This window comes from Camelus dromedarius, chromosome 10 (assembly GCF_036321535.1).
Source record: "Camelus dromedarius isolate mCamDro1 chromosome 10, mCamDro1.pat, whole genome shotgun sequence".
Lineage (NCBI taxonomy): Eukaryota > Metazoa > Chordata > Mammalia > Artiodactyla > Camelidae > Camelus > Camelus dromedarius.
The window spans coordinates 38,199,216-38,226,853 of NC_087445.1; the positions used below are offsets into that span (position 1 = coordinate 38,199,216).

Here is a 27,638-nt window from a genome sequence, read left to right on the forward strand (position 1 = left end):
CACAGGTGTGACTTTTCCAGATGAACGTCTGCATCCCTGAAGCTGCACGGTGGTGTGCTGGTCAGTATCACTTAACTAGCCATCAAGTCCATCTTGCCCTTTAGCATCAGCACCTCACTGCAGTTTCTGGTCCTTTTTGTATATGCAATAACTCTCAAGAAGTAGTTGAAAAACAACCCACACTTAGCAGTTTTATAAAATGTCATAGGGTTCTTGAAAAATTGATGATCCCAATATCCATAGCAGTACTCTTTACAACAGTCAAGATATGGAAGCCATCTAAATGCCCCTCAACAGACGAATAAAGAAGATATGGTAAAAACATATACAGTGGAATATTATTCAGCCATTAAAAAGTGAAATCTTGTCATTTGTGACAACGTGGATGGATCTGGAGGGTATTATGCTTAGTGAAATAAGTCAAACAGAGAAAGACAAATACTGTATGTTTTCACTTATATGTGGGATCTAAAAAAAACAAGCAAATAATAGCAAAACAAACAGACTCACAGATATGAGAACAAGCACGTGGTTGTCATAAAAAGGGCAGGGAGAAGAGTGAAATAGGTGAAGGGGATTCAGAGGTACAGACTACCAGTTATAAGTAAGTCACAGGGAGAAATGTACAGCACAAGGAATATAATCAATATTTTATAGTAACTTTGCATGGTATGTAATCTATAAAAATATCAAATCACTATGTTGTACATCAGAAACTAATGAAGTATTGCAAGTCAATTATACTTCAATTATAAAAAATGATGAGCAACTGACGATGTACAGCTATCAAAGCAGTTTCTTTTTACTGACATTGCCACTGTCATAAACTATGAACTCCTTGAGGGCAAGATATTTATATCTTGCTCACATCATGTCCCCGGGACTGGGCACATCATCTGGTAGACAGGATGTGCTTAGCAAATATTAGAGGAATGGATAAGTAAGATAATGATTGATTTATAATAAAGGTAAAAGATTATATAGAATTTATTATATGCCAGGCACTGGTCTGAGTCTTTTATATATACTAATTCATTTAGTCATTCCAACAGCTCTGTGAATTAAGTACCATATATCTCCATTTTGCAGATAAGGAAACTGAGTCATCAGGACTTTGTGCCTTGTTCAAGGTCACATAGTTGTTAACTGGTGGAGTTATGGTTTAAGTCTACATGGTCTGGTTCTAAAATCTGTACTTTTAGCAGCTCTGCTATGAGAGACATTAAATGCTGTACTGGTACTCAAATGTTTGCGGGTTCATGAAAGCCTTAGGATATAGTCATCAGTCTCTATTACAAAATTTTTGTCTGCTTTGGCTTTGTGTCCTACCAAAGAAAACTCCTAAGGCATTCTGGCAATTTGTCAGTAAACCTTTTAAATCAATTATGTCTCTTTTCCAGGATCACTAATTTGCTCATTCTTAATCTGGTTTTCAGGGACATGGTTATGTCATTATATGTCAGAGCTCTGGAACCAGGGGAGCAGGCGTTGGCTTTTTGGAGTGGGGAAAAGTAAACTAGTGTCAGTGCATGGCTGGCATCCTCACAGGAGAGGGATTTGCAAGGCCAGTAGCTCGGTTTGTTCTGAGTTTCTTTTATTAGCTTCAGGAGTTGAGTATGAGCTAAATAAGCAGGCAGTTCAGTGAAGCTCACACTATGCTGGCCCTGTGAAACCTAATGTCAAGTCTATTTAGAGCCACTTAGAGACAAACGAGGGGGTATCAGTCACAGGGACTATTTCTGGTTGGACTCATATTTTACTTTTAAATCTACTTTTTTGGACATAGAGCCACAGTTTGACTCACTTTGGCTGCTCTGAATGCATATTTTCTAGATGGCCATCATGATTTCTTTACATGTTCATACTGACTTTTAAGTAGGACTTGTAAATGAAACCTTGGATTGACTGCCTGATGTGACTGACTTAAAGAGCTGTCCCCAGCCGCAGGTACGAAGTCTTGGAAATTCTGTTTGGCAGAAACAAAACAAAACCAAAATTTTGCTTTTCTGATTTCACTTAACTCCCTGTATATAGTCAGTCTGATTAAGACAAACAAAACAAACCAGGCTAGTGAGCTCACTCTGGAATTAAAAATTGTAAAACATTTAGTTTTCTAGGGGCACTGGGAAAGTCTTTGTAATGAATGTGACAGGAAAAACTGTAACAAGGAGGTTTTCAATTTTACCATTTGTGATAGAAGAAATAGTAATTTAAAAATGTCTTCCAGCTCAGATAGCAGGTGAAGTTCCTCTGAACTTCCAGGAGGAGGCGCTCTTTCGCATTTCATACAGCTGTGTCCCACTGACCAAATGCGATGAAGAGACAAATTGTAAACAAACAGAATGAAGCATAACGTGTTTTTTTTCCCTTTAAAATTAGGGAGTATAACATCAAGTACCATTCTCTGGTTGCCATGAAAATACAATGGGAAAGTTGGACTAGACCCACAGGTTTGACTAATAAATGCTGTGCTCATGAAAACACATAATTATCCTTGAGCTCTTGGGATGAAACAATTGCAGTAGCTTGGGTGGGTGAGGGGGCATTTGCACATATTAATTTTAAAGATAGAATCCTGGTTGGCAAAAATGACTCTTCTAGTACTATATAAAGGCTACAGCAAGAAAAGGAATACATATAAAGATGGAGAAAAATAAAGCTCATTGCTGTCCTCATTCAGTACAGATCTTTCTTAGAGCTTAATAAATGGATTTTTGTGTAAAGGAAATTTTATAAATTAAATGCTGTGAAAAAATGTATTAGGCAGAAGTCAGGAGACCTGAACTAGAGAAGGGATTCTATTACTCAAAGGACTGTGTGATCATGAGCTAGTCAGGATCCTTTGAATGTCTTTCTTCCTCATCTATGAAGTGGAATTGGGGATGTGGTCCTCTATAAAGGATTTCTGTTTTCTTCTGTTGGGAGCTTGGGACCTTTGGGGTCACTGGGCATTTTGTCTGAGCTTACTGCTCATTGTTCCTCTTTTGGCTTAGAGCCTCTCTTTAGTGTCCCCCCACCCCCTTTTAAACCTTGATACTTCCCCTATGTCCTGCAAGAGCTACGTAAAAAGTCTTATACAGCACAGAGTTATCTGTACCTTTAGAGTATTTGCCCACCTTATTTATGGAAGCAGAAATCACTGCATTATTGAATGCTTACTCTATGCCAGGCTTTCTTTTGAACATTTTACTGGTGTCATCTCATTTAATGCCAGTAACAACTTTATGATGAAGGTGGTAGGTATTTTTATTCTCATTTTAAGAGTGAGGAGACAAAGGTCTAGTGAGGTTAAATAATTAATAATTGCCAATGTAATACAACTGATAAATGTTGGAACTGGAATTTTAAAAAAACCTAAAAAAAAAATCCATGCATGTGATCAGCAATTCAGGTTTACAAAAAGATACATGTAAGTGGCTAGTAAGTCCCCTTCCTGTTCCTGTTCCCTAGACATGACAATGCCCTTTCCAACAGACAACCGCTGTTACCAGTTTCTTACGTATTTTCTAGAGAGAGTGTACAAAACATACAAGCTAATAATATATTTTATATATTCAAATACTTACATGTTTTTATATTCATTTTTTCCCACAAATGGTGGTACACTAAATGCACTGTTTAATGCTTTGCTATATTGGCCCTCATCCATATGCACAGGTTGTGCATCCAGGGATACAGGGGGCCAACTCTGGGACTTTGAACATCCTCAGAGTTTGATACCCTCGTGGGTCCTGGAACCAATACCCCATGACCACTGAGGGATGACTCTTGGACATCCTTCCATACCAGTACATAAAAATTTGCCTAATTTTCTCACTTTCCCATGATTTTCCATTGCCAAGATGGGTCAGAATTTATTTAGCCACTCCCTAGTGATCAGCATGTAAATTATTTCATCTGTTTTGCTGTTACAGACAGCATGGTGCTGGGATGTGAGCTCAGGTAACCTGATTCCTGAGCCCTACTTCTTTGCCAACCTTCTAATTTGCTTTCTGCTAAGGAGTTTCCTTTGTAGTCTGAAAATGATGAGGACGAACATTTTAAAGTAGGGGAGCGATGTGTTACCAGTGCTCTATTGTTGAAGGAGAACTCTGGTGGCTGCAGGGAGGAGAGTCTAGATGGAGAGGAGTCTGGAAGTAAGGGGACTGTTTTTCAATCATTAATACTACTTACCCACCTCCCTGTTCACTATGTGGATAATGTGATCTCATAATTTGTCCACCTCCAGGGACCTCCATCCTCTTTCCACTCCAGCCACAAACATGTCCTCACCCGGAATCTTTGTAGCTCTGACCACGACCTGTCTCTTTCCCTGTTCCCAGTTTCCATGAGACTGGGCCTGACCCTCTTCTCCTTTTTCTGAATTTGTTAGAAAGACAGAAATAACAAAACCAGAAAGTACTATTTCTTGAATTCTCATTTCATGCCTGGCACTTCTCATTCATTACCTCTTTTAATCTTCTGAAGAATTATTAGTTTTACTTTATAGGTAAGAAACTGAGCCTTAGAAAAGCTAAGTAACTTGTCCAAGGGTTTTCAGATAGTAAGAAGCAGAGCTCAGATGCAGACCCAAGTCTTCATGTTACTGAGTCTGCACTCTCAGCCCTCAGATGATGCTACCTGGGGTTTTTTAGAGGGATGGACACCCTTAGCCCCCGTCCGGGGTTAAGGTGAGCGCTAGAGTTAGGGTTCACCTTAGGATCGTCCTTCTATCTCTCATGCCCAGCCTGGATGTGGCCTACCCCAGTCTGTTTAGGGATTCCTGGCTCCTAGGAGGTGTAGGGGGTGGGCACGAAGCTCAGCCCTGCCTAGTTTGTTGACATTCATCTTACTGGTTTCATATTTAAGGATAGGCCTTTGTCAGCCACTGTCTCTATTTTGAAATTCCCTCTCTTTTTAATTCTTGTTCTAATTCTTTTCTTCCAGCCTTTCTGCAAACATTTATTTGAGTTTCTTTGCGTGTCTAGCACTTTGTTTAGTGCCAGAAATACCAAGGTCTGAGAGCATCACTGACTTTTGAGGAGGTTATACTTTAGTGGAGAGACAAATACATGAACTCCAAATTATCCTGCAGTGAGATGAGCACTTGTATTAATCTCCTATGATGTTACCACAGACTTGGTGGCTTAAAACAACACACACTGAGTCTCTTGCATTTCTGAAGGTCAGAATTCTGAAATCAGTTCCTCTGGGCCAAAATCAAGGTGTCAACAGGGCCCCACGCCCTCTGGAAGCTCTAAGGGAGAATCTGTTTCTGTGCACTTTCTAGTTTCTAGAGCTACACTTCTTGTATTCTTGATTCCTGGACCTTTTCCTCCATCTTCAAAGCCAGCACCTTGCTTCAGCAGTCACATCACTTTCTACTTCTGTGTCAAATCTCTGTCTCCCTCTACCAAGGACACTTGTGATTACATTTAGGGCCCACCCTGGTCATTGAGAATAGGCTCTCATACCAAGATCCTTAATTTAGCCACATCTGCAAATTGCCATATACGGTAATATTCACAGGTTCCAGGGATTAAAAACCAGGTATTTTTGGTGGTCATTATTCAGCCTACCACACTGCTGTTGGCAAATGCATGCAAACAATGCCAAGGGGCAGTTTATTTACCTTAAGGGTTCAGGTCAGAAATGTCTCCTTAGGAAGTGGCTGACCCTTTAGCTGAATTCTTAAATAGCAGGTAGGAATGAGCTTCTATTCCATTTATTACTCCCCAGTCCAGTCTCTCTGACTTTAACCTTTCATACTTCCTTTCCTGGCTCTTCTCACCCTTCTAGATTTTTAAAACAGCCACAGACCCCAGGCTTTCCCTGTCAGCCGTTCTCACTCCATCTTCTCTTCCCCAGATATGCCAGCCTCTTGCTTGGGGTTCATGTTACTTCTGCACAGACGAATGACCCCAGTCTCCATCTCCAGACCTGGTTGGCCCCAGAGTTCCAATTCTCTGCCCACATCCACTGCTGGATAGCTCTGTCTGTGAGTCTTGCTCACCTTTGCTCCATAGCTCCAAACCAGCATCTCCTTTGGCTGTCATAATTCCATCCTTCTGTCCTAGTCTCTCTTTCAGAGACTTAGTCTTCATGTATATCCGCACCACTCCCTCCAGATCCACTGTACTACCAAGTTGTGGGGGTCCTTCCTTAGCATTCTGCTCTTGTGATACTTCTTGTCTTCTCTCTCTGCTCCTCTCTACACTGGCCATTGCCTCCACCCAGATAAACCATTTGAATGGTTGGCTAATGGTTCTTCCTGTCTCTAAACTCTCCTCCCAACTTACCTTACAGTCATCGTTCTATTAATTTTCATATGTGATTCTGTTTAAAAACTTCTGGAAGAAAAAATTCTAAACTCCTTAGTGTGATACTTTAGGGTTCTGCAGAGTCCAGACCCTCTATCCTTTATTCATTCTTCAAATGTTCAGTAGGCACCTCTCGTGTTCTGAGACTCTGCCAGGAAGTGGAGGTATAATAGTAAGTAAAAACAGACATCTCCACCTTTGTGGAATTTGTCGTCTGATTGTAAAGACAGGTATGAACAAAATAATGGTTATGAACATGTGTGAAATTGTGAAATTGCAACTATTGTAAAACAATAGCTTGGACTTATGTAACATCTGTGATGTGTCACCAATCTAAGCATTTTACCTATATTGTTTCATTTAATCTTCTCAACATATTCGTAACAATGACCCCCACTTTACAGATGAGAACACAGGCACAGAGAGTTTAATTAACTTGCCCAAGTTTACACAACCAGAAAGGATTGAAGCCAGGCAGCCTAGATTTTGTGCATTTAATAACCACAATGTTGTATTTTCATAAAGAACAGGTACCTGGGGCTTTGGGAATCATTAATTGGGGGTGGGGATATGAATGAGGGATATGAAGAATTTGAGCTAGTTCGGAAAGGTTTCCTAAGGAAGGTATAGCCAAACTGAAATAGGAAAGAAAGGATTCACTGGACCAGAGGAAAGGAAAGGTGTTCCATGCCAAGGGAGGGTCGTGTGTGTAAAGGCCCGATGGTGGGGAGAGTAGGGGGCTTACAGAGTCTGAAATGGGGCCAGTGTGGTGGAGCACACAGAGGGGGAAGGAAGAACAAAGCATGGATTGAGGCAGAGGTGGAATTACGCTGGGAGGCAGGTAGGTGCCAGCCAGCCCCGCCCCAGGACCCTGTAGACCATGTTATGTTTTTCTTGACCCTAAATGCCGTGGGAAGCCATTGAGGTTTTAAGCAGAGGATAAGAGATGTGACAAAGGCTTCTGAGTTGTACCCTGAATTGATGTGGTCTCATTCTCTAGAACGGGAATCCTGGAAAGGGACTAGGTTCAGGAATAACATCACGGACTTCGTTTTGGGCATGTTGAGTTTGAAGTGCTTTGTGAGAAATACTAATGAGATATCAAGAAAGATATCAAATATATGAATCTGGAGTCCATATAGAAGCCTGGGCTGGACCTTTTAAGTTTGGCTGAGCAGATGGTACCATGTTGAAGGAGATGGTTCCTTCATATGTGATGGTTCGAAGGATTCAGCCTTGTTTCATTGACCATTTGCTACAGAGAGATGAACTTGCTGAATGAATTCTCTCCTGTTAAGGAGCACTTTTAAGACCTATTTGTGAGTCTTGTGTTAATCTTTTACAGCAGATTTGAATGTGGGATGATAATCAGCCAGAGTGGGAGGAATTAATTTTAGATTCCTCTCCTTTCTGCTTTTTACAGTAGAATACTATTGGATAATCATTTATCCTTTAATGATAGGGACTAGTTTTTGGAAATTGTGGTTTGAGTGTATTAAAGGGAAACTGGCAGGAAAAAGAAAAAAGAAAAGCTATGTGAGCAGGCTTCTTAAGACTGCAGTGTACCCTCAGTGTTCAGATAAAAATGGATTGTTTTTGTTAGCTACTGCTGTATAACCGATTACCCCAACACTTAGGGGCTTAAAACAATAATTTATTATGCTTACTGTTTCTTTGGGTCAGGGACTCAGGAGCAGTTTAGCTCAGGATCTCTTATGAGGTCTCAATCAAGATGTGGGCCAGGACTGCAGTCATCTGAAGGCTTGACTGAGGCTGAGGGATCCACTTCCAAGGTTCAGGTTCGTTTACGTGACTGTTAGCCAGTGCTTACAGTTACTGACAGCAATCCTTGGCTTCTCCTGATAAGAGCTTCTCTTACGGCTTCTTAAGTATCCTCATGGCATGACTGTAGTTTCCACCATAATAATCCAAGAGTGAAACAGCCCGGTGGAGGGTATCCTTTTTATCAGCTAGCCTGAGAAGTCACATAGCATCATGAACGCTTCATTTTAAGCACATTACTAAGTTCGGCCCACCTCAAGGCACCTTTTAAAGAGAGGAGCGTCAAAGAATTTGTGGACATATTTTAAAGCCATCACGTAGATGTTTAGAATCTGAGCTGTGGATGGAGCCTCTCCTCTCACCCTGTGTAGGAATTAAATTCTGCTACAATGCCCCTGACAGATGGTCAGTCAGCCTCTGCTTGGCACTTCCAACTATGAGGAGTTCACTACATTGTATCAGAGAATTCCATTTATATCCAGTTTTAATTGTTAGATGCTTCTTCTATTCATGAACTTGAAAACACTATTGCTGAATATTTCATTATTAAAGCCAGTTCTGCTGCTCCAGAATAGCACCTTTATGTGACACCTTTTCTCTTACTTGCAATGATGGTAATCTTCCCTCTTCTTCAGAGAAAATACTGTCTGTTCCATTTAGAATGTACTCTCATGTTTTGATTTCAGGATTTTTCCACATCCTGGTCACTTTCCTATAAAAACATTTCAGTTCAGTTTATCCCTCGACAACTGAAGATCAACTACTACTGTACTTGAAGCTAAGTGTAAAAGAGCACCACAGAGTAGTCCTCACTTTGCACAATAGTGCAGGGTGACAAAAAAGAACCATGAAAGCAGAAATCATGCAAAATAATCTTAATCAATGGGAAAAATTATAATTATTCCGAGACCTTTAAGAACTTCTATTAAAATATTAAAAACTTCCTTTCAGATCTGAATGCATGGGGAAATGAAAAAAAGTGAAACCAGTGTTCACTCAATGTACTGTAATTTAAAACATTAGAAACATAATTAAAGTGTTTTCTTTGTTTTAAAAAAAACTTGAGTAGTTTGAACAGTGCTTGCCTTTTATCATAAAACTGATAATTCAGAGTGAGCATCTTTTGTTTGCCTTGGCAAACTGTCATCCTGCTTTATAAATCTGGATTAGCTTCCAACATCGTATCTTTTGAGCTCTTAATGGCATGAGTATCTCTGAGGTATTTCTCTGAGAGTTCCTTGAACATGAAGATTTTTGTTGGTGTCATTTCTTCCAAGACATCTGCAAATCACTATCCTCATTTGTGTCAGTAAGTTCACCTCCACTAAGTTCCTGGGGCCGTAGATCTAGAGTACCTTGAATGGTGGCAGTGTCCACATTCCTGATGATTAGCTGTTTCTTCCATAACTCTATGTTAGACTCAAGTTTCACCGTTTCTGCTATCACTTTTCGTTTCTTTGCTGCACTTTCATCTTTGTTAAGCAATTTACTCTTTCATTCATTTTACTCATTTTTGTCAAATGCCTTGTGAGTTTATTGCTGGAAGACAAGGGGGCAGCACGACTATATGCTTTGTTGCCTGTGGATGAACTGAGGCACAGTGAAGCTCAGTGACCCATCACCACAGACCTCGGAAGAAGTGATGTGATTGGTCACTCATGTGATATGCATCTGTTATGTATGTAATGATTTGTGGACTGAAGAGTGAGAAGCCGAGTTTGTACTTCATTCAGTCACTCACAGTTAATATACCATAGTAACTTTTTAGGGGCTGGTTTTATTTAACTCAACCATGGTATCTGAAATTTATGTATATGAGAACCATGCAAAGCAAGGACTGCCTGTATTTGTACAAATTTGACCTTAGAATCCATTTTTATGGGCAACTATTCCATACTGCTTATTTTGAACTCATGATTCTTGGCTCTTAGCAAGTCTCATATATCTTGGGCATTTGATTTTTCTTAAATGTAAATGTTAGATTTTACTTGCATTCCTTCCTGTTAAGCTTCCATCTGATTAGTCTTAGCCTGTGGCTGTCTGTAAAACTTGATTATGCTATCTAGGGGACAAACTGTCCCTTCCAAATTGTTATCCTTTTCACATTTAAGCTGTTAATAAGAACACGGCTGGGGCAGAGATCGGTGAAATGTCTCCAGAGCTCGCCAGCCATTCTTTTCTCATCCTATTAATCAACCCTCTGAGTAGGAATAGACAAGCAGATAGGAATTTCTCCAGCTCTTCTGTCATCCAGCTTGCCTTTTTTGGGCTTATCCAGCAAAGTTAACTGTCTGGTGCCATCAGATGTCTTTCTGAAATCAAAGCACACTGTGTCAGCAGTTGTCTCCTGAAATACCACCCTGAATATCATATCAAAAGTAAACACTCCTGATAATACCTCCTGTTTAAGGAGAACTTTCACAGTTCACCCAGCGTTCTCCACATCTCCATTAAAAAATACTTTGTCTTTATAGGGCTGAAAGGAGATGTGGCAGATGTTATTACCATATTTTCAAAGGTGGTATTTGCTTTGTTTACAGAGCTAGTAAATAGCAGACTCTTGATATTTTTAGTTAAGTCTAGTATGTTTTCTTCTCAGATGAAGTGCCTACAGAAAACACAAAAAAGAGGGTTTCTGCAACGTTCTTCCTTTGCTGATTTCTTAGACCAGTCTTCTAATCCCCTCCCACAGGGTCTTGTGTTAGTTTGTTGGCTGCCACAACAAAGCACACAGGCAGAGGGGCTTAAACCACAGAGGTCTATTGTCTCCCTGCTCTCAAGGCTGTAGGTCTAAGACCAGGGGCTTGGCAGAGTTGGTGCTTTCTGAGGGCCACGAGGGAGGGATTTTTTCCCAAGCATCTTTCCTTGGTTTGTTGATGGCTGTTTTCTCCTGGTGTCTCTTCATGTCATCTTCCCTCTGTGTGGGTCCCTGTGTCTACACTTCCCCCTTTTATCTGGACACTGGTCATATTGGATTAGGGTCCACCCTAATGACCTCATCTTAACTTGATTACCTCCATAAAGGCCTTATCTCTAAATATAGTCATATTCTGACGGAGTTGGGGGTTCAGGACTTTAACATATGAATTTTGGGGTGAAATTCCTCCAACAGATCTCTAAGGCAGATTTTGTGTTTCAAAACAATGGTCAAAGGAGCAGGCTTGTGTAGCCAGGGGAGGTAGTGCATGCCTGTGTTTTCTTATCTATATCTATGTATCTGATGCAGTCTGTTGAGTTAAACTTTTATGTTCAGTTGATAACAGTTTTCGGTTTTCAAAAGAGAGTGGGAGACTTTTCCTAAAGTCCTTCTCAATTATCTGTTTGCTGAATTTAGTCTCTGAAGATGCCTGTTGTGGGGCAGCTGCTGAAATTATTACCTTGTTTAATGATTTCAGGGTTCAAGTGTGTCATTTAACCTTGGCTCTGAGATGTGTGGTGAATTTGACTGAGTGCTTGGTGATGATTATACACCTATCTAAGCAGATTCTTTATTCTACAAATTGGTTAAGGCATCAGAAGATTCTGAATTTAGGAAACAAATAAATTAGGGAGTAACAATTTGTACCCCCAAAGCATTCACAAATTATCAGGTGCATGTAATGGTTGTTTAGCACGTTACTGACTGTAAAAACAAGGGACAAATATGACATCCTTTTAAATTTACTGGCATCAGAATACTATAAGTGTTTCATCCGTGTCATTCTATTTTCTCTTTGCTTCTACTCTCCTCTAGTTTTACTTGGTCTTTTGGGTGTTCCACAGATGACCAGTGTGAACATTTTACATGATACAGACTTTGCTGTTTAAAAAAAATAACTTTTAGTGTGAGTGGAGAATTTGTTTTCGCTCATATAAAAAAACAGTTATAATGTCTCTGTAAGGCATAATGAATGAAGACATGGTGAACCATTCTGTTATCTCCCCACCCCATTTTCTTCCCTTCCACACTGGGGAAACTATGATCCTAAATTTTATGTTTATCATTTCCTTACTTTCCCATGTACTTTAAATATTTGTGTTTATAAACAAATACACTGTTTCATAGTTAAAATTTTAAAATTTTTAAGTCATTGCAAAATTTAGAAAAATGTTATATAAATAGTATGAATAACTCTCATGTAGACTTCACCTAGGTCCCCCAGTGTTAACATTTTACCATATTTGCTTGAGTTCTTCCCCAATCTCTCCAGATATATGTAGATATATACATGCCAATACATAACACATTTTTTTTTGAGTAGGTTACAGATATCCTGTTCCAGTCTACATACTTCAAATGTATTTCCTAAAAAAATAAGGACTCTATCTTACATAGTCATGTGCAATCATCTAGATCAGAAAATAATCCACAGATCCATTCAAACCTTGCCCATTGGCCCAATAATATCCCTGATAGCTTTTTTCCCCCTTCTGGTTCAGGATCCTCTCCAGAGTCATAGTTGAATTTAATTGTCATCTTTCTTTAGTTGCCTTCCGTGTGGAAAAGGTCTTCAATCTCTTTGTTTTTTATGTCCTGGATAATTTTCAATAATACAGAATAGTTTTGTTTTTTTTTAAGGAGTATCTCTCAGTTTGGGTTTACCTGATATTTCCTCATGTTACGCATTTTTTGGCAGGAATGATGCTGTGTTCTCAGTGCATTGTTTCAAGAGGCATGAGAAAATGATTTTTCCCATTATTTTTTTTAATTGAAGTATAGTCAGTTCACAATGTTGTGTCCATTTCTGGTGTACAGCACAGTGCTTCAGTCATACATGAACATACATATATTTGTTTTCATATTCTTTTTCACCATAAGTTACTACAGGATATTACATGTAGTTCCCTGTGCTATACAGTATGAACTCATTGTTTATCTATTTTATATTTATTAGTTAGTATCTGCAAATCTTGAGCTCCCAATTTATCTTTTCCCACTCCCTCCCCCAACCCCTGTAACTTTAAGTTTGTTTTCTATGTCTGTGAGTCTGTTTCTGTTTTGTAAATAAGTTTGTTCTTTTTTTTAGATTCCACATGTAAGTGAATCAGTATTTTTCTTTCTCTATCTGGCTTACTTCACTTAGTATGATGATCTTCAGGTCCATCCATGTTGCTGCAAATTGTATTTTATTCTTTTTTATGGCTGAGTAATACTGCATTGTATAAATATACCACAACTTCTTTATCGAGTCATCTGTCAGTGGACATTTAGGTTGCTTCCATGTCTTGGCTATTGTATATAGTGCTGCTATGAACATTGGGGTGCATGTGTCTTTTTGAATTAGAGTTTTCTCTGGATATATGCCCAGAATGGGATTGCTGGATCATATGGCAACTCTATTTTTAGTTTTCTGAGGAACCTCCGTACTGTTCTCTGTAGTGGCTGTGCGAATTTATATCCCCACTAATACTGTAGGAGGATTCCCTTTTCTCTACAGCTTCTCCAGCATTTATCGTTTGTGGACCTTTGAATGACGGCCATTATGACTGGTGTGAGGTGATACCTCATTGTAGTTTTGATTTGTGTTTCTCTGATAATTAGCGATATTGAGCATTTTTTCATTTGCCTATTGGCCATTTGTATGTCTTCACTGGGAAATTTCTGGTTTAGTTCTGCCCATTTTCACTCATATATTTGCTAATATAAAAAAGAACAGTTGGTTTTTTCCCTTAAGTTGTATGAGCTGTTTATATATTCTGGAAATTAAGCCCTTGTCAGTCTCATCTTTTGCAAATATTTTCTCCCATTCTGTAGGTTTTCTTTTTGTTTTGCTTATGGTTTCCTTTGTTGTGCAAAAGCTTGTAAGTTTAATTAGGTCCCGTTTGTTTATTTTTGCTTCTATTTCTGTTGCCTGGGTAGACTGCCCTAGGAGAACATTGCTGAGATTCATGTCCCATTATTCTAGATGTTACCTTTGTTCACTTGGTTAAGGTGGTATTTACCAGGTTTGTCCACCACGAAGTTACTGTTTTTCTCTGTAAAATACATTTTGTGGAAGATACTTTAAAATTACATAAATATCCTGTCCTGTTCCTCAACAAATTTTCATTAGTTTTACATTCATTGATGATTTCTGGATGAATTATTTATTACAATGATGGTTTTCAAATGCTCATTTTCTAATTCTGTCATTCCTTCCACATGTATTAGTTGGTATTTTGCTGAAGGGAAGAACACTCTGTTATTCATTCATTCATTTATTTAAAGTCATGGATTCCTATTTTGTTCATTGGGTTTTATTTTTATTTTATTTTTTAAACTTTTTTTTATTGAGTTATAGTCATTTTACAATGTTGTGTCAAATTCCAGTGTAGAGCATAATTTTCAGTTATACATGAACATACATATCTTCATTGTTACATTTTTTTCGCTGTGAGCTACCACAAGATCTTGTATATATTTCCCTGTACTATACAGTATAATCTTGCTTATCTATTCTACTGTTCACTGGGTTTTAATTCATTTCTGTTATTGCTTATTCTGATGCTCAAACTGGCCTATATTTGGCTGGCAGCAGCTTCTTCAAGATGGTTCCTGTCTGGTTTTTTGTTTGTTTGTTTTACCATTTTCCAATTACATCTTTAGCACTTCCTCACTTTTTGACACAAAATTTTATTCCAGATTTATCTTATACTTTTCTTTGTTCTCGCTCTAGAGTAATTCTGGTTCTTTTCTAGTGGAGAATGGTATATAGAAACCAAGATCTGATCATTAGGGTTGCTGATTAATACAGGGTGTCATTTTTTTCTAGGCCCTTTCAGCAAATAGAGCTAGGAAGGATATACAAAGATGTAGACACAGACATACATACACACACACAGATACACACATTTTTCTTCTTGGTCATTTGGGTGTTCCACAGATTACCAATGTGAGCATTTCACATGCTATGGATTTTGATGTTTTTAAAAAATAACATTTATTGTGAGTAGAGCCAGTATGTGTACGTGTGTGTGCAAACACTTGTGCTTCTTAGCTCTGTCTGCATACATTTGCACATACATGCACTTACGTATTTGTTAATTTATTGATCAGCCTAAATTAAAAACTATGAGTTGACACAAATACCTCCAAGTCAAATGTAACATGACAGAATTTGTTTTAGCCCTTCCCCTTTCCACTTTTGAAACTCCTTTCTGAGAAGCCTGGCTCTCATTATCCACATATAATTTACATACTTGCTTATTACCCTCTTATGTAATCAGTCTCCTGACCCTGGTGGCTGTCTCCTCAGCCACATCCCTGTCCACTTAACCTGCCTCCTTGACTCTATACTTCTCCAGTCCCACTTCTCTTGGCCCTATTAGCCTTCTCAGTCTTGACCCTCTTCTTAGCCCCAGTTGCCTCCACATTCCTGGCCTTCGCCTCAGCTGTATTAAGGGAATGGAAGGAAAAAGAAAGACACCCAGAAATATTTTATAAAGAAGGGAAAGGGGAGAGTTGTTTTATTTATTTCTTCATGAAAGATAGTTTTTAAAAAGTTTTTTTAAATGAATAGCATAGTGTTTAATAGCCCTTACCTCAAGGCCGACTGTGATTCAAATTCTAAATTTACCACCTACTAGCTGTGTAAATCTTGGGCAAGGTACTTAAAAATCTCTGTGCCTCAGTTTTCTCACCTGTAAAATGGGGCTAGTAATAATGCCTGCCTCAAAGTGTTCTTGTGAGGTTTAAGTGAGTTAATATGTGTAAAGTGTATAGATAGTGTCTTGCACACAGTAAGTACATTTTAGTATTTTTATTATTCTCAGACATCCTACCATTATGAAATATGTTGATTTATTTTTCTAATAAAAATTACTTTTATTTATCAAAAAGTATGTTTTCTACAGCAAAATGGGGCTTGTAAGGCAGCCAGAACTGGTACTTTTCCAAGAGTTTTTTGAATCAGGCCCTGAAGTTACTACAGGAAAAATCGTTAAAAGTTGTTGCCAATTGAAAACCAATTATAAATTAAGATAAAGCTTCTTAGAAATACTAGTGTAAACCACTGGGATGGTTTTCAAATTATACAATTTTAATTTGCATGCATTTTTTTAGGAATCTGCATCAGAGGTTGGCCATCTGTGGCCCACAGGTCAAATCCAGCCCATTGCCTGATTTTGGCAATGATATGGCCAGTGAATTAAGTGTGGTTTTCACATTTTAAAATAGTTTTAATAAGTAAGAATATTTTATGACAAGTGAAAATTACATAAAATGCAAATTTCTTTTTTTTTAACAGTAAAATGCAAATTTCATTTTCTACAACTTAAGTTTTATTGGGGCATAGCCACACCTATTTGTGTATATCTTTTCCATAGCAGCTTTTGCTTTACAGTGATGAGGCTAAATAGTTATAACAGACAATATGGTCCACAAAGCCTAAAGTATTTATATTTAGCCCTTTATACAAAGTGTCCTGACTCTTGGTTTACACTATTAGAGAAGTAGTCAGAGAGGTCTGAAAGAATCTCAGGGAAGATGGGTCAAGTCCAACAGATACTCCTGCCTTGCCTGGTGACCTTGGACAAGTCGCATATCCTGGTCTGCTTCCTCAATTATGAAATGAGAATATTGGACCTGAAGGTCAAAGTCCTTCATGCTACCCTTTGGTGCCTTTGTAACATGAATTCACTTGACTCTACCTTTATAGGCTGACAGGTTTTTTTAAAAGGCAGTCTCACTTCATCTTTCTTTTCCATTAATCTGTTTGATGTGAATCTAGCTAATACGGCAATTTTCATCTCTGTCCAAAAGCTTCAGAAATCTTTGAGACCTCACATTTTTTTAATCTGATTTTATCTTTACCATTACCACACTTAAGAGTGGGTTTTGTGTAACAAGTTGCAATGTATATTACCTTATTTTGTTGGATGGCCAAGCTCTTTCACAGTGGCCCAAAGAGCACTTTTCTCTATTCCACAGCAACAAGCCTCTTGCCCAAATTTGCCATCTGGTGTTTGAAGCCTCTATCTTGTGGGGATTTTTTTCATTAGCTGACAGTCATTACTCATCTGCTTTTGGCTTTGGTATTTCCGACATTCTCATTATTGCTCATCCTAAATAGTCCCCATTTCAAATAAGAGAGTACTTGGGGTTGTTTGCTTAACATAAGGGATTCAGTTTTCTCATCGGGAAAATAAGGGGGTTGCATGAGAAGGTTCTTGCCAGGTGGCACCATCTGTGATTTTATGAAACCTGGGTTTTAATGACTTATATATGTGCTTGACAGCCCACCTAGACTGTGCCTGTGAAGAGGAAGGCCATGGGCCATGGTAGGCACTCTTGATGGTGAATAGCCACATACACCCAGGAGACATCAGGATAAGAGAGCCATTGCCCCATACAGGAAATGCCAGTGATATTTTGTAACTTTGCCACCTACTTTCCAAAATATTTTTTAGGAATTTCCTAAAAATAAGTATCAAGGCCATGACCTACAAAACCCCTCACTACCTTCTGCAACTCATTTTTTTTTATCACTCTGTCTTCTAGTCCTTGTACCGTATCCCACTGGCCTTCCTGGTGTTTCAAAACACACCAAACCTCTAATTTAAACTGAATTTAAGTATACTTATCAAGGTCCTTGTACTAGCCATTCCCTCTGCCTGGAGTGCTCTTCCAAGAATATACAAGTAGTTTACTCCCTCGCTTCATGCAAATCTCTGCTCAAACATCACCTCTTGGAGAGACCCCACGTTTTTTCTTAGCCTTACTTTATTTTTCATCATAGCACACACTAATATATGCAATATGTCTTATATTCATCTATCGATTTATTGTTCCTAGTCCCTGGAATAGTGCTTCTCACACAGGGTTCGCACAAGCACTAATTATTGAGTGAATACACGAGTAAGAGCAAGAAAAAAGCCTGTTAAGCTCTTGATTTGTGAATTAAAGTTCTTGCCAACGCAGGCTCTGGTGTTAAAATACAGGTCTGTCTATAATACAGCTTATAGTTTTTTGCCTCTTTGCCTCTGCTCTTGTCATTATTTACCCCTTCCATACCTTTCCCTCCAGCCCCGTTTACTTATCAAGTCCCACGTCCTACCCATCATTGTAGGAGTTCTGCTTTTTCTTTGAAACCTTCACTGACCACGCCCACTGAACCACTCTTTCTGAAGTGGTGAGGTCCATGGCACTGCCATTATGCCCTCCCCTATCTGATTCATATCTATATCTGTGTGTCCTAACTCCCCAGTAAGAGGCTCTATAATTAGATTATATTTATCTATTTCTCTTTTTTATGTTACATTTTCATATACATTTTAAATGGAACTGACTTCGTTTTAGATAGAATAGAACATTTACTATTAACAATCTGGAATCCAAAAAGCTATAAAGACGAAAGCAAAAATTACTCCCAAGTTCTACTATAAAGAGATGATAACCACTGTCAACATTTAGACATGCCAACTCAACCCAGCCTAACTCAGCCCAACGCACACACACGTATCCCATATTCTTATAAAAATTTGATACCGTACATTTTATCCAGTAACCCGTATTTTAGAAAAATCTTAAGATTATGTCAAGGATAATTCAGTAAATATAAGTCTTCACTGATACCTTTCATTGCTGCAGTGTTTAGTTATATTTAACCAATTCCTTGTTTGATTGACTTTTGAGATTGTTTGCAACTTTTCACCATTAAACAAATTTGATGTACATTTTTGGCGTAAGTGGGTAGATGTTAAATCATGATGGTGGAGAGCTGACAACAGAAATACTCTTCACGTTTTTAAACTAACGTGCCCCCTAAAAGAATTTTGAAAAATTCTATATGCTTTTGCATTTTAAAAAGATATTTGTAGTTTCTATTAAATTAAAAAAATGTATGAAGCTTATAATTTCTGGCAAATTGTAAACACATGTGAGTTAAAATTAAGCTGTGCCATTACTTTTTAAAATGTGTCTTGGAATCAAAACATAGTGGTTTGATATATACCTTAATCTATTTTTAAAAAATCATGAACTAGCTCCTTATTAATGATTTGAAATGCTACATAGCCCCTTTTTCTCCTAGAATTACTAATTCTATTCTCCTTTCCTTACAGAATTTGTGCAAATACAATATAGTTTTACACTTGAAAGTTTATTGCTCAACCATTGCAATAAAACTTGTGTGCATAAATTTAAATATTTAAAATTTCGTAGGACCATAGAAAAATTTTAAATGTGTATTACACATTTTGAAAAGTAATTTGTTAGATGTAAAATAAAAAAGGCAATTTTTTTCTTCCAACTTGGTAGTAAATCTATGGATGAGTATTACTTTTTGGTAGAATTAAATAGGAGCAGCATTAATTTTTTCTTATTTTTCGTTTTTATAGATGTACATATTGAGAAACATACTCACATAAATCAAGTAGATGGGAATGGGTGGAGTTTTATTATAGCAATATCCCTCAATTCTTTGAACTCCTTTTGAGTTATTTCATGAAAATTATATATTAATCTATTACTAAAAAATATTTCTAATGATCAGTGGATAAGCAATTAGGTCTCCTGTCAGTTGTATTGACAGTGAAGACAGTGCTGGAAAAATGTCTTCAGGCGCCAGGCACAGACATTGGTTGGAGCCCCTTTAAGCTTGATGATCATGGATATTCTATTTACCATGTGATGTGTTTCCTGCAATGCTGCTTGGTTCCTCAGGTGCAGCCCAGAGAAGCAGGGCTGGGTTCAGTCCGTGTTGAAAGTTTACCACATGTATGTTAACTAAAAGATGTAAGAAATAGGAAATAATAGCTGGTGAGTTTAAGCTGGACAAGGAAAATGGTGAAAAAAGACAGCTGATAGACTGGGGGAAAGTAGAGAGGAAGAAGTAAAGAGAGGGCTTTTGAAGGTGGATGGTTGACTGGAATAGCTGAAGTGGCAAACAGGAAAAAGGAAATAAATGGTGGTCAGTTGTGTGAGTCTGTGGTTTTAGAGGTAGAGCAGTTATGGGTCATGCACATGTCCAAGGTGTGGTCACGATGTGAAGTTCATAAACTTCACTTGTTCATCAACAGATCACTGAAGGTGAGTTCATGGAAGTAGGTGCTGTGATCTCAAGAGGGCTGTCCATGTTGTCGTGCCTAGGAATAAAGGCAGGACTTGCAGTGGGGAGGAGTATGGGGCAGGTATCAAGATTTGAACAATGAGGGAAAGGTTGGTAAAGGAGAACAACAAAGAGAGGGAAAGGATGCCTTGAAAGCTGAAAGGAGCAGGTCTTAAAAGGAGTTTTGTTATGTTTACAAGAAGCTGCAGGAAAAATGGTTTTCAAATGGCTGTGGTGCATATGGAACCTCATTGCCTGACACTAATGTATGAATACTTGCCATCTGAGAAGTGTAGAGAAGGCTGTGTCCTTGGGGATGGACAGTTCCCTCCTTCCCAGTTCCTCCCAGTTATCAGGAGGGGAAAACTCAGCAGATATTAAAGACATAGGGGGGTTTGCTGTTAGTAGATGGGCAGTAACAAGAGGTCACAGTGAAGTGGAGAGCTGCGGAAGCAGGCTGGGGACAAGGAGGTAGAGCTTTATGAAGATAATGGTGCAGGTCAAGTTCCCTGCTGTGTATTTGAGGAGCAGGTGATTTCTAGTTTTCATGTTGACTGAAGAAAACAGAAAAAAGGGTAGGTAGATGTATTCCAGCCATCTCTGAGGAGTAAGGGCCCTTGCCTAACTACTCAACATCAGCTATAAGTTCATTGAAGATATGTCTTGCTTGGTTGAAATAATTGAGGCTTACATGCTACAAACATGCTGAATTACTATTTTAATGTATTTTTGCTTTTTATTGCCAGTATATCACTGGGATTATTTTTGCATCTATATTTATCATTAATTAGTTCTTTAATAATTAAATAACAAAAGGCATTGGCTTGTAATTTTCATTCTCTGTATATCTGCATTTTTATATATGTGTGTTCTTTGTCAGCTTTTGGTATGAGAATTGTGGTAGCTTTGGAAATAGAGAGGTGTCCATTGTTTTCCATGCACTGGAGCTCTTAACAGGCATTGTCTGTTCTTTGTAAGCTGGAAAGAACTTTGCTGTAAAATTCTCTGAATATGCACTAATAAGGTCTAATAAGCACCTGGAATGTAGCTAATATGTGTGAGGAACTGAATTTAAATTTTCAATTTCTTATTTTTATTTTAAATTCAATTTCTCATTTAAAAATTGATACTCAGTGTTTTAGTATTTTGAGGATAACCAGGGTTTCTGAGCCCACTTTTTTTGGTAGAATATATAAAGTCTAAATATACAGATGAAGTATTTCTAGTGAAAATTTCTCAATCAGATTGAAATGTACTTTAAATGCAAAATACACCCTGGATTTTGAAGACTAAGTACCAACAAAAAATTAAAATGAATAACTTTTATATTGATTTCATGTTGACATGATAATCTTTTCTCATGGCCACTATCTTGTTAAATAAAATATGTTATTAAAATTTATTTTACTTGTACCTTTTTACACTTTTAATGTGGCTGTTAGGAATTTTAAAATTATAAATGTGGTTTGCATTTGTGACAGGCATTATATTTCTATTAGACAGCATGGTTCTGAACCATGACCTTTCCTGAAAGGTTAGTAAAACTTCCTCAGTTTCTTCTAGAGTTGCTGGTTCATGCAGTTTTTCTATCTCTCCAGGATAAATTTTGATTGTTCATATTTTCCTCAGAAGCATTTATTTCAAATGTACTTTCAAATGTATGAGTGTAGTACTTTACCAATATTTCCTTCCTTTCCTTTCTTTTCTTTTGCCTTTAATGGTAAATCAGGGATATATTGATAAATTCTGTTCTTGTGATTTTTTTAAATTAATTTTTTATTCTGCTTTGACATTGACTGATTTAATATATTTTTAGAATCATCAAATTACTTGTCCATATTTGTAGGAATTACATTTTAATTTTCTTTTCTGATAGAAATCCCTACCTTTTTTTAAAAAAAAGGATATCATCAGTGAGTAGAGTCAGTATTTATTTTCTGTTCCACAATTTTTTCCACAGTATATTGCTTTGCTTCTAATTTGTTAGTACATTTTATATACCATTTTTCAATATTTTATGTTCCATTAAACATTTATTTTCACAATATTGCATTTAAAAATGAAACAGGCTATTTCCTGTATATGTCTTTCATTTTTCCTTGTCCTTTCTTGCTTTTCAATCCATTTTTATAGAGAAAGCAATCACACTTTATTTAAAAAAGAATCAACAATAGATATATCTGGCATTTAACATGTTCCAGGGATGTGTTAACTTCTTCATTGAAATAATCATATTTAGTCTTCACAGTAGCTCTGTGAAGTATATACTGATGTTAGCCCCAGTTTGCAGATGGGGAAACCAGAACAAGAGGGACTGGGACCCATCCAAGGTTTCCCGCCTGTTACAGGTTCACAAGCCCCATGTGAGAGATCATTCTGTTAGTGTCTCATGCACAATGCTAGAAAAATACAGCAGACCTCTTTATAGCAGATGTCTAGCTTCAGAACATCAACATAGTTCATGCTAAGATTCCAATGTCAGGCAATTACATGCAACTATATTCAGTGTTAATAAATGCCCCATGATATATGTGCTCTGTGCTCTGGACTTGGGTTTCCTATAATATCCTAACAAAAATCTTTCATTCATCTGCAGTGAGGCACACTTTCTATAAACAGTTGTTTCCCTTAATTATTTGGGGGGGGGGGTGGAGAAATAGATACCAGTTAGCCATTTTTAATATCCTGAATCTTCAAATTAGAATTTTGGAAGTGTTATATCTATAGAATGGCAGAAAAGGGGAAATTTCATGCACTTTACTTCTTTGGGCAAGCAAAGGCGAATACTTGTCTTTTTGCCCATAAACTCTATCCCATTTGTTATCAAATACCTTTTAAAATTCAGCTATGGCATAATCTCTTTTAAGATTTAGTAACAATAAATGACTATGGTTCATTAATTTGTGATTCTTTTCTTTCTTTCTTTAAAGATAGTGTTTTTGGAAGAAGCATCCCAACAAGAAAAGCTGGCCAAAGAATGGTGCTTCAAGCCATGTGAAATAAGAGAACTGAGCCACCAGTAAGTCAGAGCCAACTTCTTTCTTTGTGTTTGATGCCATTAACCAGTCTCAAATGACAAACTTGCCTTGAGAGACAGGCTTTTTTTTTTTTTTTTTTTTTTTGGAGGGTGAGGTGGGAAAGAGAAGGTAAATAGAGAACATAGAGCTGAAGGATGGAAACTTTGAGAACTACAGGCTGCCATCGTTCATTTTTCCTTCAGCAAATATTTACTGAGCTTATTATGTGCAAGACTAGGATTTGGAGGTGAAAATGATCTACAAAGTCTTGGCCCTTACAGGGTTGACAGCCCATGGGGAACAGGGGCATAAACAGGTGCACAGATTCGTAAGCATGACAGTGATGCCTTCTGTAAAGGAAATAAAGAGGGAGCATGATAGAAATAAACTAGTGGGAGGGAGGTGGGGAGGTCTGGGGAGGAATAACTCTAACAGAATGGTTAGGGAAGACCTATCTCCAAAACTGCATTTGAGCTTTGATTTTATGTTCCTACTTATTTAGTGGTTCTTAATATTTGTACCAAACGTGTTTCCTGTGACTGGCCTGGGTTATTTTTCTTTTGGAAATGGGAATACTATTTTTTAAACTCAAAGATTTTACTTGGTTTCAAGCCAAGTGTGTTTCCAAAGTCAGTAAAAGTTCCAAAGTCAACTAAAATAATTTTCATCCTAAAAAACATTTTTATAACTCGGAAAGTAGCCTCAGAATAATGTCGTGAGAAGAACACTGAACTAGGAAATTAGACTGCCTGGTGTGCACCCTCACCTTACAGCTCTGCAGCTGTTGGGTGGAAAGCAAGCCCCTTCCCCTCTTGGAGCTCATCTCCTGGGCTGTTCACAAAAGGATTGTCCTAAGTAATGGTGGATGCCTCTTCCACTGCAGCAGATCTGTGACTTGGGCTCCCCCTTAGGATTGGAGGCAGAGGAGCTGGTCAGTCTAGAGAGACAGGGTGACTGGCCCTAAAGTTTTGTTGCACTTACATTTATCCTCACATCTCCTCCCTCCTTCCCTCTCCCTGCTGCCTCTCTGGGGGCTAGAAGCATGCAGGCAGTAGGCAGGCATATGAATCCACTGGGCATAGAGATCATCTCAGTCACTTCTGCTGTTACCACCTGCTTCCTTTGCTAGATTTTCATGTTTCATATATTCTGAGGAACAACTGACATTTATAAGTCGTCATCTTGTGTGCCTCTGCTGTGAGGGATTAGAAGAAGGCTTGGGAGTGAATGAGACAGAGGTTGGGAGGGGGTGAGAGGAGGCTGGAGTGGCTGGGGAATGGTGAGAAGGGTGAACACATCTGGGAGTCTTCATATCTTTTGTCCCTCTTTATGAGGCTGCTTTTGGAGTTAAATCCATCAAACAAATGCAGATTCCAGAGGACCTGTAAGCACTGCACACAGAAAAGTGATGAAGTAAGAAAAAATTTAAACTTCAGTGGAACACTGAAATCTTTGAAGAAAAATCATACATAAAATACAAAGTGATTCTTATATCAAACACATAACATAGGTACTGTTGAATTTCTTCAAGTCGGGATTAAAATACATGATGTCTCTGACAGTCTGTTTAATAGAGTCAGTGTATCTACAGGTCTGTCTCAGCACGATGTGGATTTTGTTTTTAATGAAAATTACAACTGCAGCATTCTGAGCAGTACATTGATAGGAGTGGATCAGACTGTGACCACGGACTGAGAGAGGTTGAGAAGGCCAGAATTAAAGTGGTAGGGAGGGTGAAAAACTCAGTATTCAAGATAAATAATAGTTTAATGCAGTATTTTTAAAAATCAAAATTAATGAAAAAACCCCGCAATGAACAAAATACCAAAATTTTTAATAAGGACAAGATACTGTTTGTTTCACACCCTTGCATTTTTGTGCGGCGAAACCGTGGTTTTCAAAGAGCCCTGGGTTCTCAGGTCCATGGGACCATCGCATCCCCAGCAGGGTATGTTGATGAGGGTGGACAAGAGTGTGTGAGCAGATTGAGTAACTCAGGCTTCATAAGGACAGTCACGTGTTTTGATTGTAGGGCTTTTATGAACATTTTCCACCTGGCTAAAAGACAGGTGGATGTTCTGATAAGTGTACACAGGGGCCCATATTGTTCTTTTTCCTCAGGTTCTGATACAGCCTAGCTAGCACCACAGGTTTGGAACCGAAAGTTGATGGTTTTTATCTGGGGGAAGCTGAGATTTTTTCTAAAGGATTTAGGATAGTGATTAAGTAAAGTGAAAACAGGAAAGTGGAAAAGCAGAGGGAGAAAGGAGAGCTTTTTCACCTTCTCCTGCTTCAGCCTCCAAGCCCCTCCACTTTGCCTGCAGCTTGACTTTTGATGGTGACAGTGTAGCTGTAAATGATGTGTTGAGTGGAAAACTTGAGTTCTAAGCCTGGCTGGTCCATGAATGAGCTTGCCATTTCCAAGCTTCCTTTTGTTCTCTCTGTAAAATGAGTAGCTGGACTCAGTTACCTCTAATCTCATGTGCAGCTCTGATAATCCACATGCCTGCATGTTATCTGTAATAATCCTGGACTATATAACTTTGATTATGTGACTATTTCTGTTAATAAGCATTTCATAATACTTTGTTCCCTAAATGGGATTGCTGGGTTTTCTGGGTGAAAGTTAGACTTCAAATGCAATAAAGCTTTGCTCCCAGTTGCCTCTGAAGACTTTGTACCTTCGTTATCTCCTCTACTTTTTTCATCTCTGCTACCTTTAGGACGTGCTCGGGTTTCTCCTACATGGAAGACAAAAAGGGATTTTCACTATTCCCCAGTGTCACCATTTTAACTTTCACTACCAAATAGTTTTTGCTCAGTCCTTTCTCCAACACCTGTCTTTCATGTTCATGGCTCTCTCCTCAGCACCTAGGACAGCAACTAAAACATACTGGAGGCTTGGTTAGTGCTTAGATAATGAAGGACTGAACCCTTGTGAAATCAAGGGTCTCCACAACCACTGTATGGAAAGGAGAGCTCTCACAGTCTTTGGCTTTTGTGGTTTTTGACACTAGTCACTGTCCTGTACCCCTTCCTTTCATTGCTGTCCCTCATACCTCTCTATCCTCCTGAAAATGACTAGATTGAGCATGACCTCTTCCTCAGCCTTACTCTTTAAGGGGAGGGTCCTGCTCAAGGTTTAGGGCTTTTTTGGCAGGGGGTAGTAATTAGGTTTATTATTTATTTTTAGAGGAGGTACTGGGGATTGAACCCAGGACCTCATGCATGCCAAGCATGCACTCTACCACTTGAGCTATCCCTTACCCACTCAAGGTTTAGTTTTGTTCTTTCTTCAGAAGTTTCTGGCACCACCAACTTCTCAGGTTACCTATAGAGGAGAGACTCTCAGATCTGATTCTCATCTTTAACTCTGTGTCCTCTCACCACATGTTTTCAATTGCTTTTTGGAGACTTGGAAGCCATATTTTCACTGTAGGCTTAGTATGACATTGCCCCTCCCTCAAAATGGACTTTCCTTCTAAATTCTCTGTACTCCATGTCATGTGTTCAGCCGCACATGCTCAAAACTTACTGTTTCCTCTCCTTTGCTACCCTGAGCTAATAAAAGATCAAGTACTTTCTCGCGTATTTATCCTTTTCCTTTGTGTTTCCATCACCATAATCTTTAGTCAGAAATGCTCTCATGCTTGAGAGATTGGAAGAGTGCCCCACACGTGCCTGCCACCACCAGATTCTTCTTCCTAAACCCAAAGTTCAATATTCTGTTCTGCCAATTTAAAAATTAAAAAACCCAGGATAAAATGTCTCATGACTGCCTCCCCCCTGCCCCGGCTATAGACTAACAAGTACATGTTACTTCACTAAATTGAGTATTCAAGACCCTTTCTAAAAAAAACTATTTTGTAGTTGACTTTTAGGAAACATTTTAATTTGGTAAAGTACAGATCTTAGTTATATAATTTGATGAATTCTGACAAATATATATCTATTTGTCAAACACACCAATCAAGATATAAAACATTCTACTTCATCATCCATGTCATTTTTCCTGTTAGTTTTATCTCTTTTGTTCAGGAATCAAGAATTTTTAAAAATGTTAATTACCAACTTTCCTTGTTTTTCATAATCTTTCTGTGATTGTTACAAGCCTCATATAAAACCAACCGCATTAACATGAGGCAAAAAAAAAAAAAAAAGATATAAAACATTCTCATCATCTTAGAAAGTTCCCTTGTGCTGCCTCCAGTCACTCTTTAGCCCCTTCATCTGATTTCTATCAGAGACTACTTTTGCCTGTTTCTGAACATCATATAAATGTAATACTTAATATGTACCCTTTTGTGTTGGCTTCTTCCACTCAACATATTTTTGAGATTCACCCATATTGTTGTGTATGTTAGTAGTTCAGTCTTTTTCATTGCCAGACAGAATTCCATTGTATCGATACACCACAGTTTATCTATTTTCCTGTAGTATTTGGATTGTTTCTAATTTGAGGCTAGTATGAATAAATCCTCTATAAATAATCTTATACAATCCTTTTTGTAAACGTGTTTGATTTCACTTGGGTG

At 38.2% G+C, this 27,638-nt stretch overlaps 1 protein-coding gene across 5 annotated transcripts in view; it reads left to right on the forward strand.

The window, feature by feature from the left end:
* The window catches only part of GDA (guanine deaminase), an 87,752-nt gene that overhangs the window by 16,376 nt on the left and 43,738 nt on the right, over positions 1 to 27,638 (forward strand). For all 5 annotated transcript variants that reach the window (XM_064490275.1, XM_064490273.1, XM_064490276.1 and 2 more), the window contains one exon: positions 23,017 to 23,105. In XM_064490275.1, the coding sequence (XP_064346345.1) occupies positions 23,017 to 23,105 (89 nt within the window). The remainder of the gene's footprint in view (positions 1 to 23,016; positions 23,106 to 27,638) is intronic.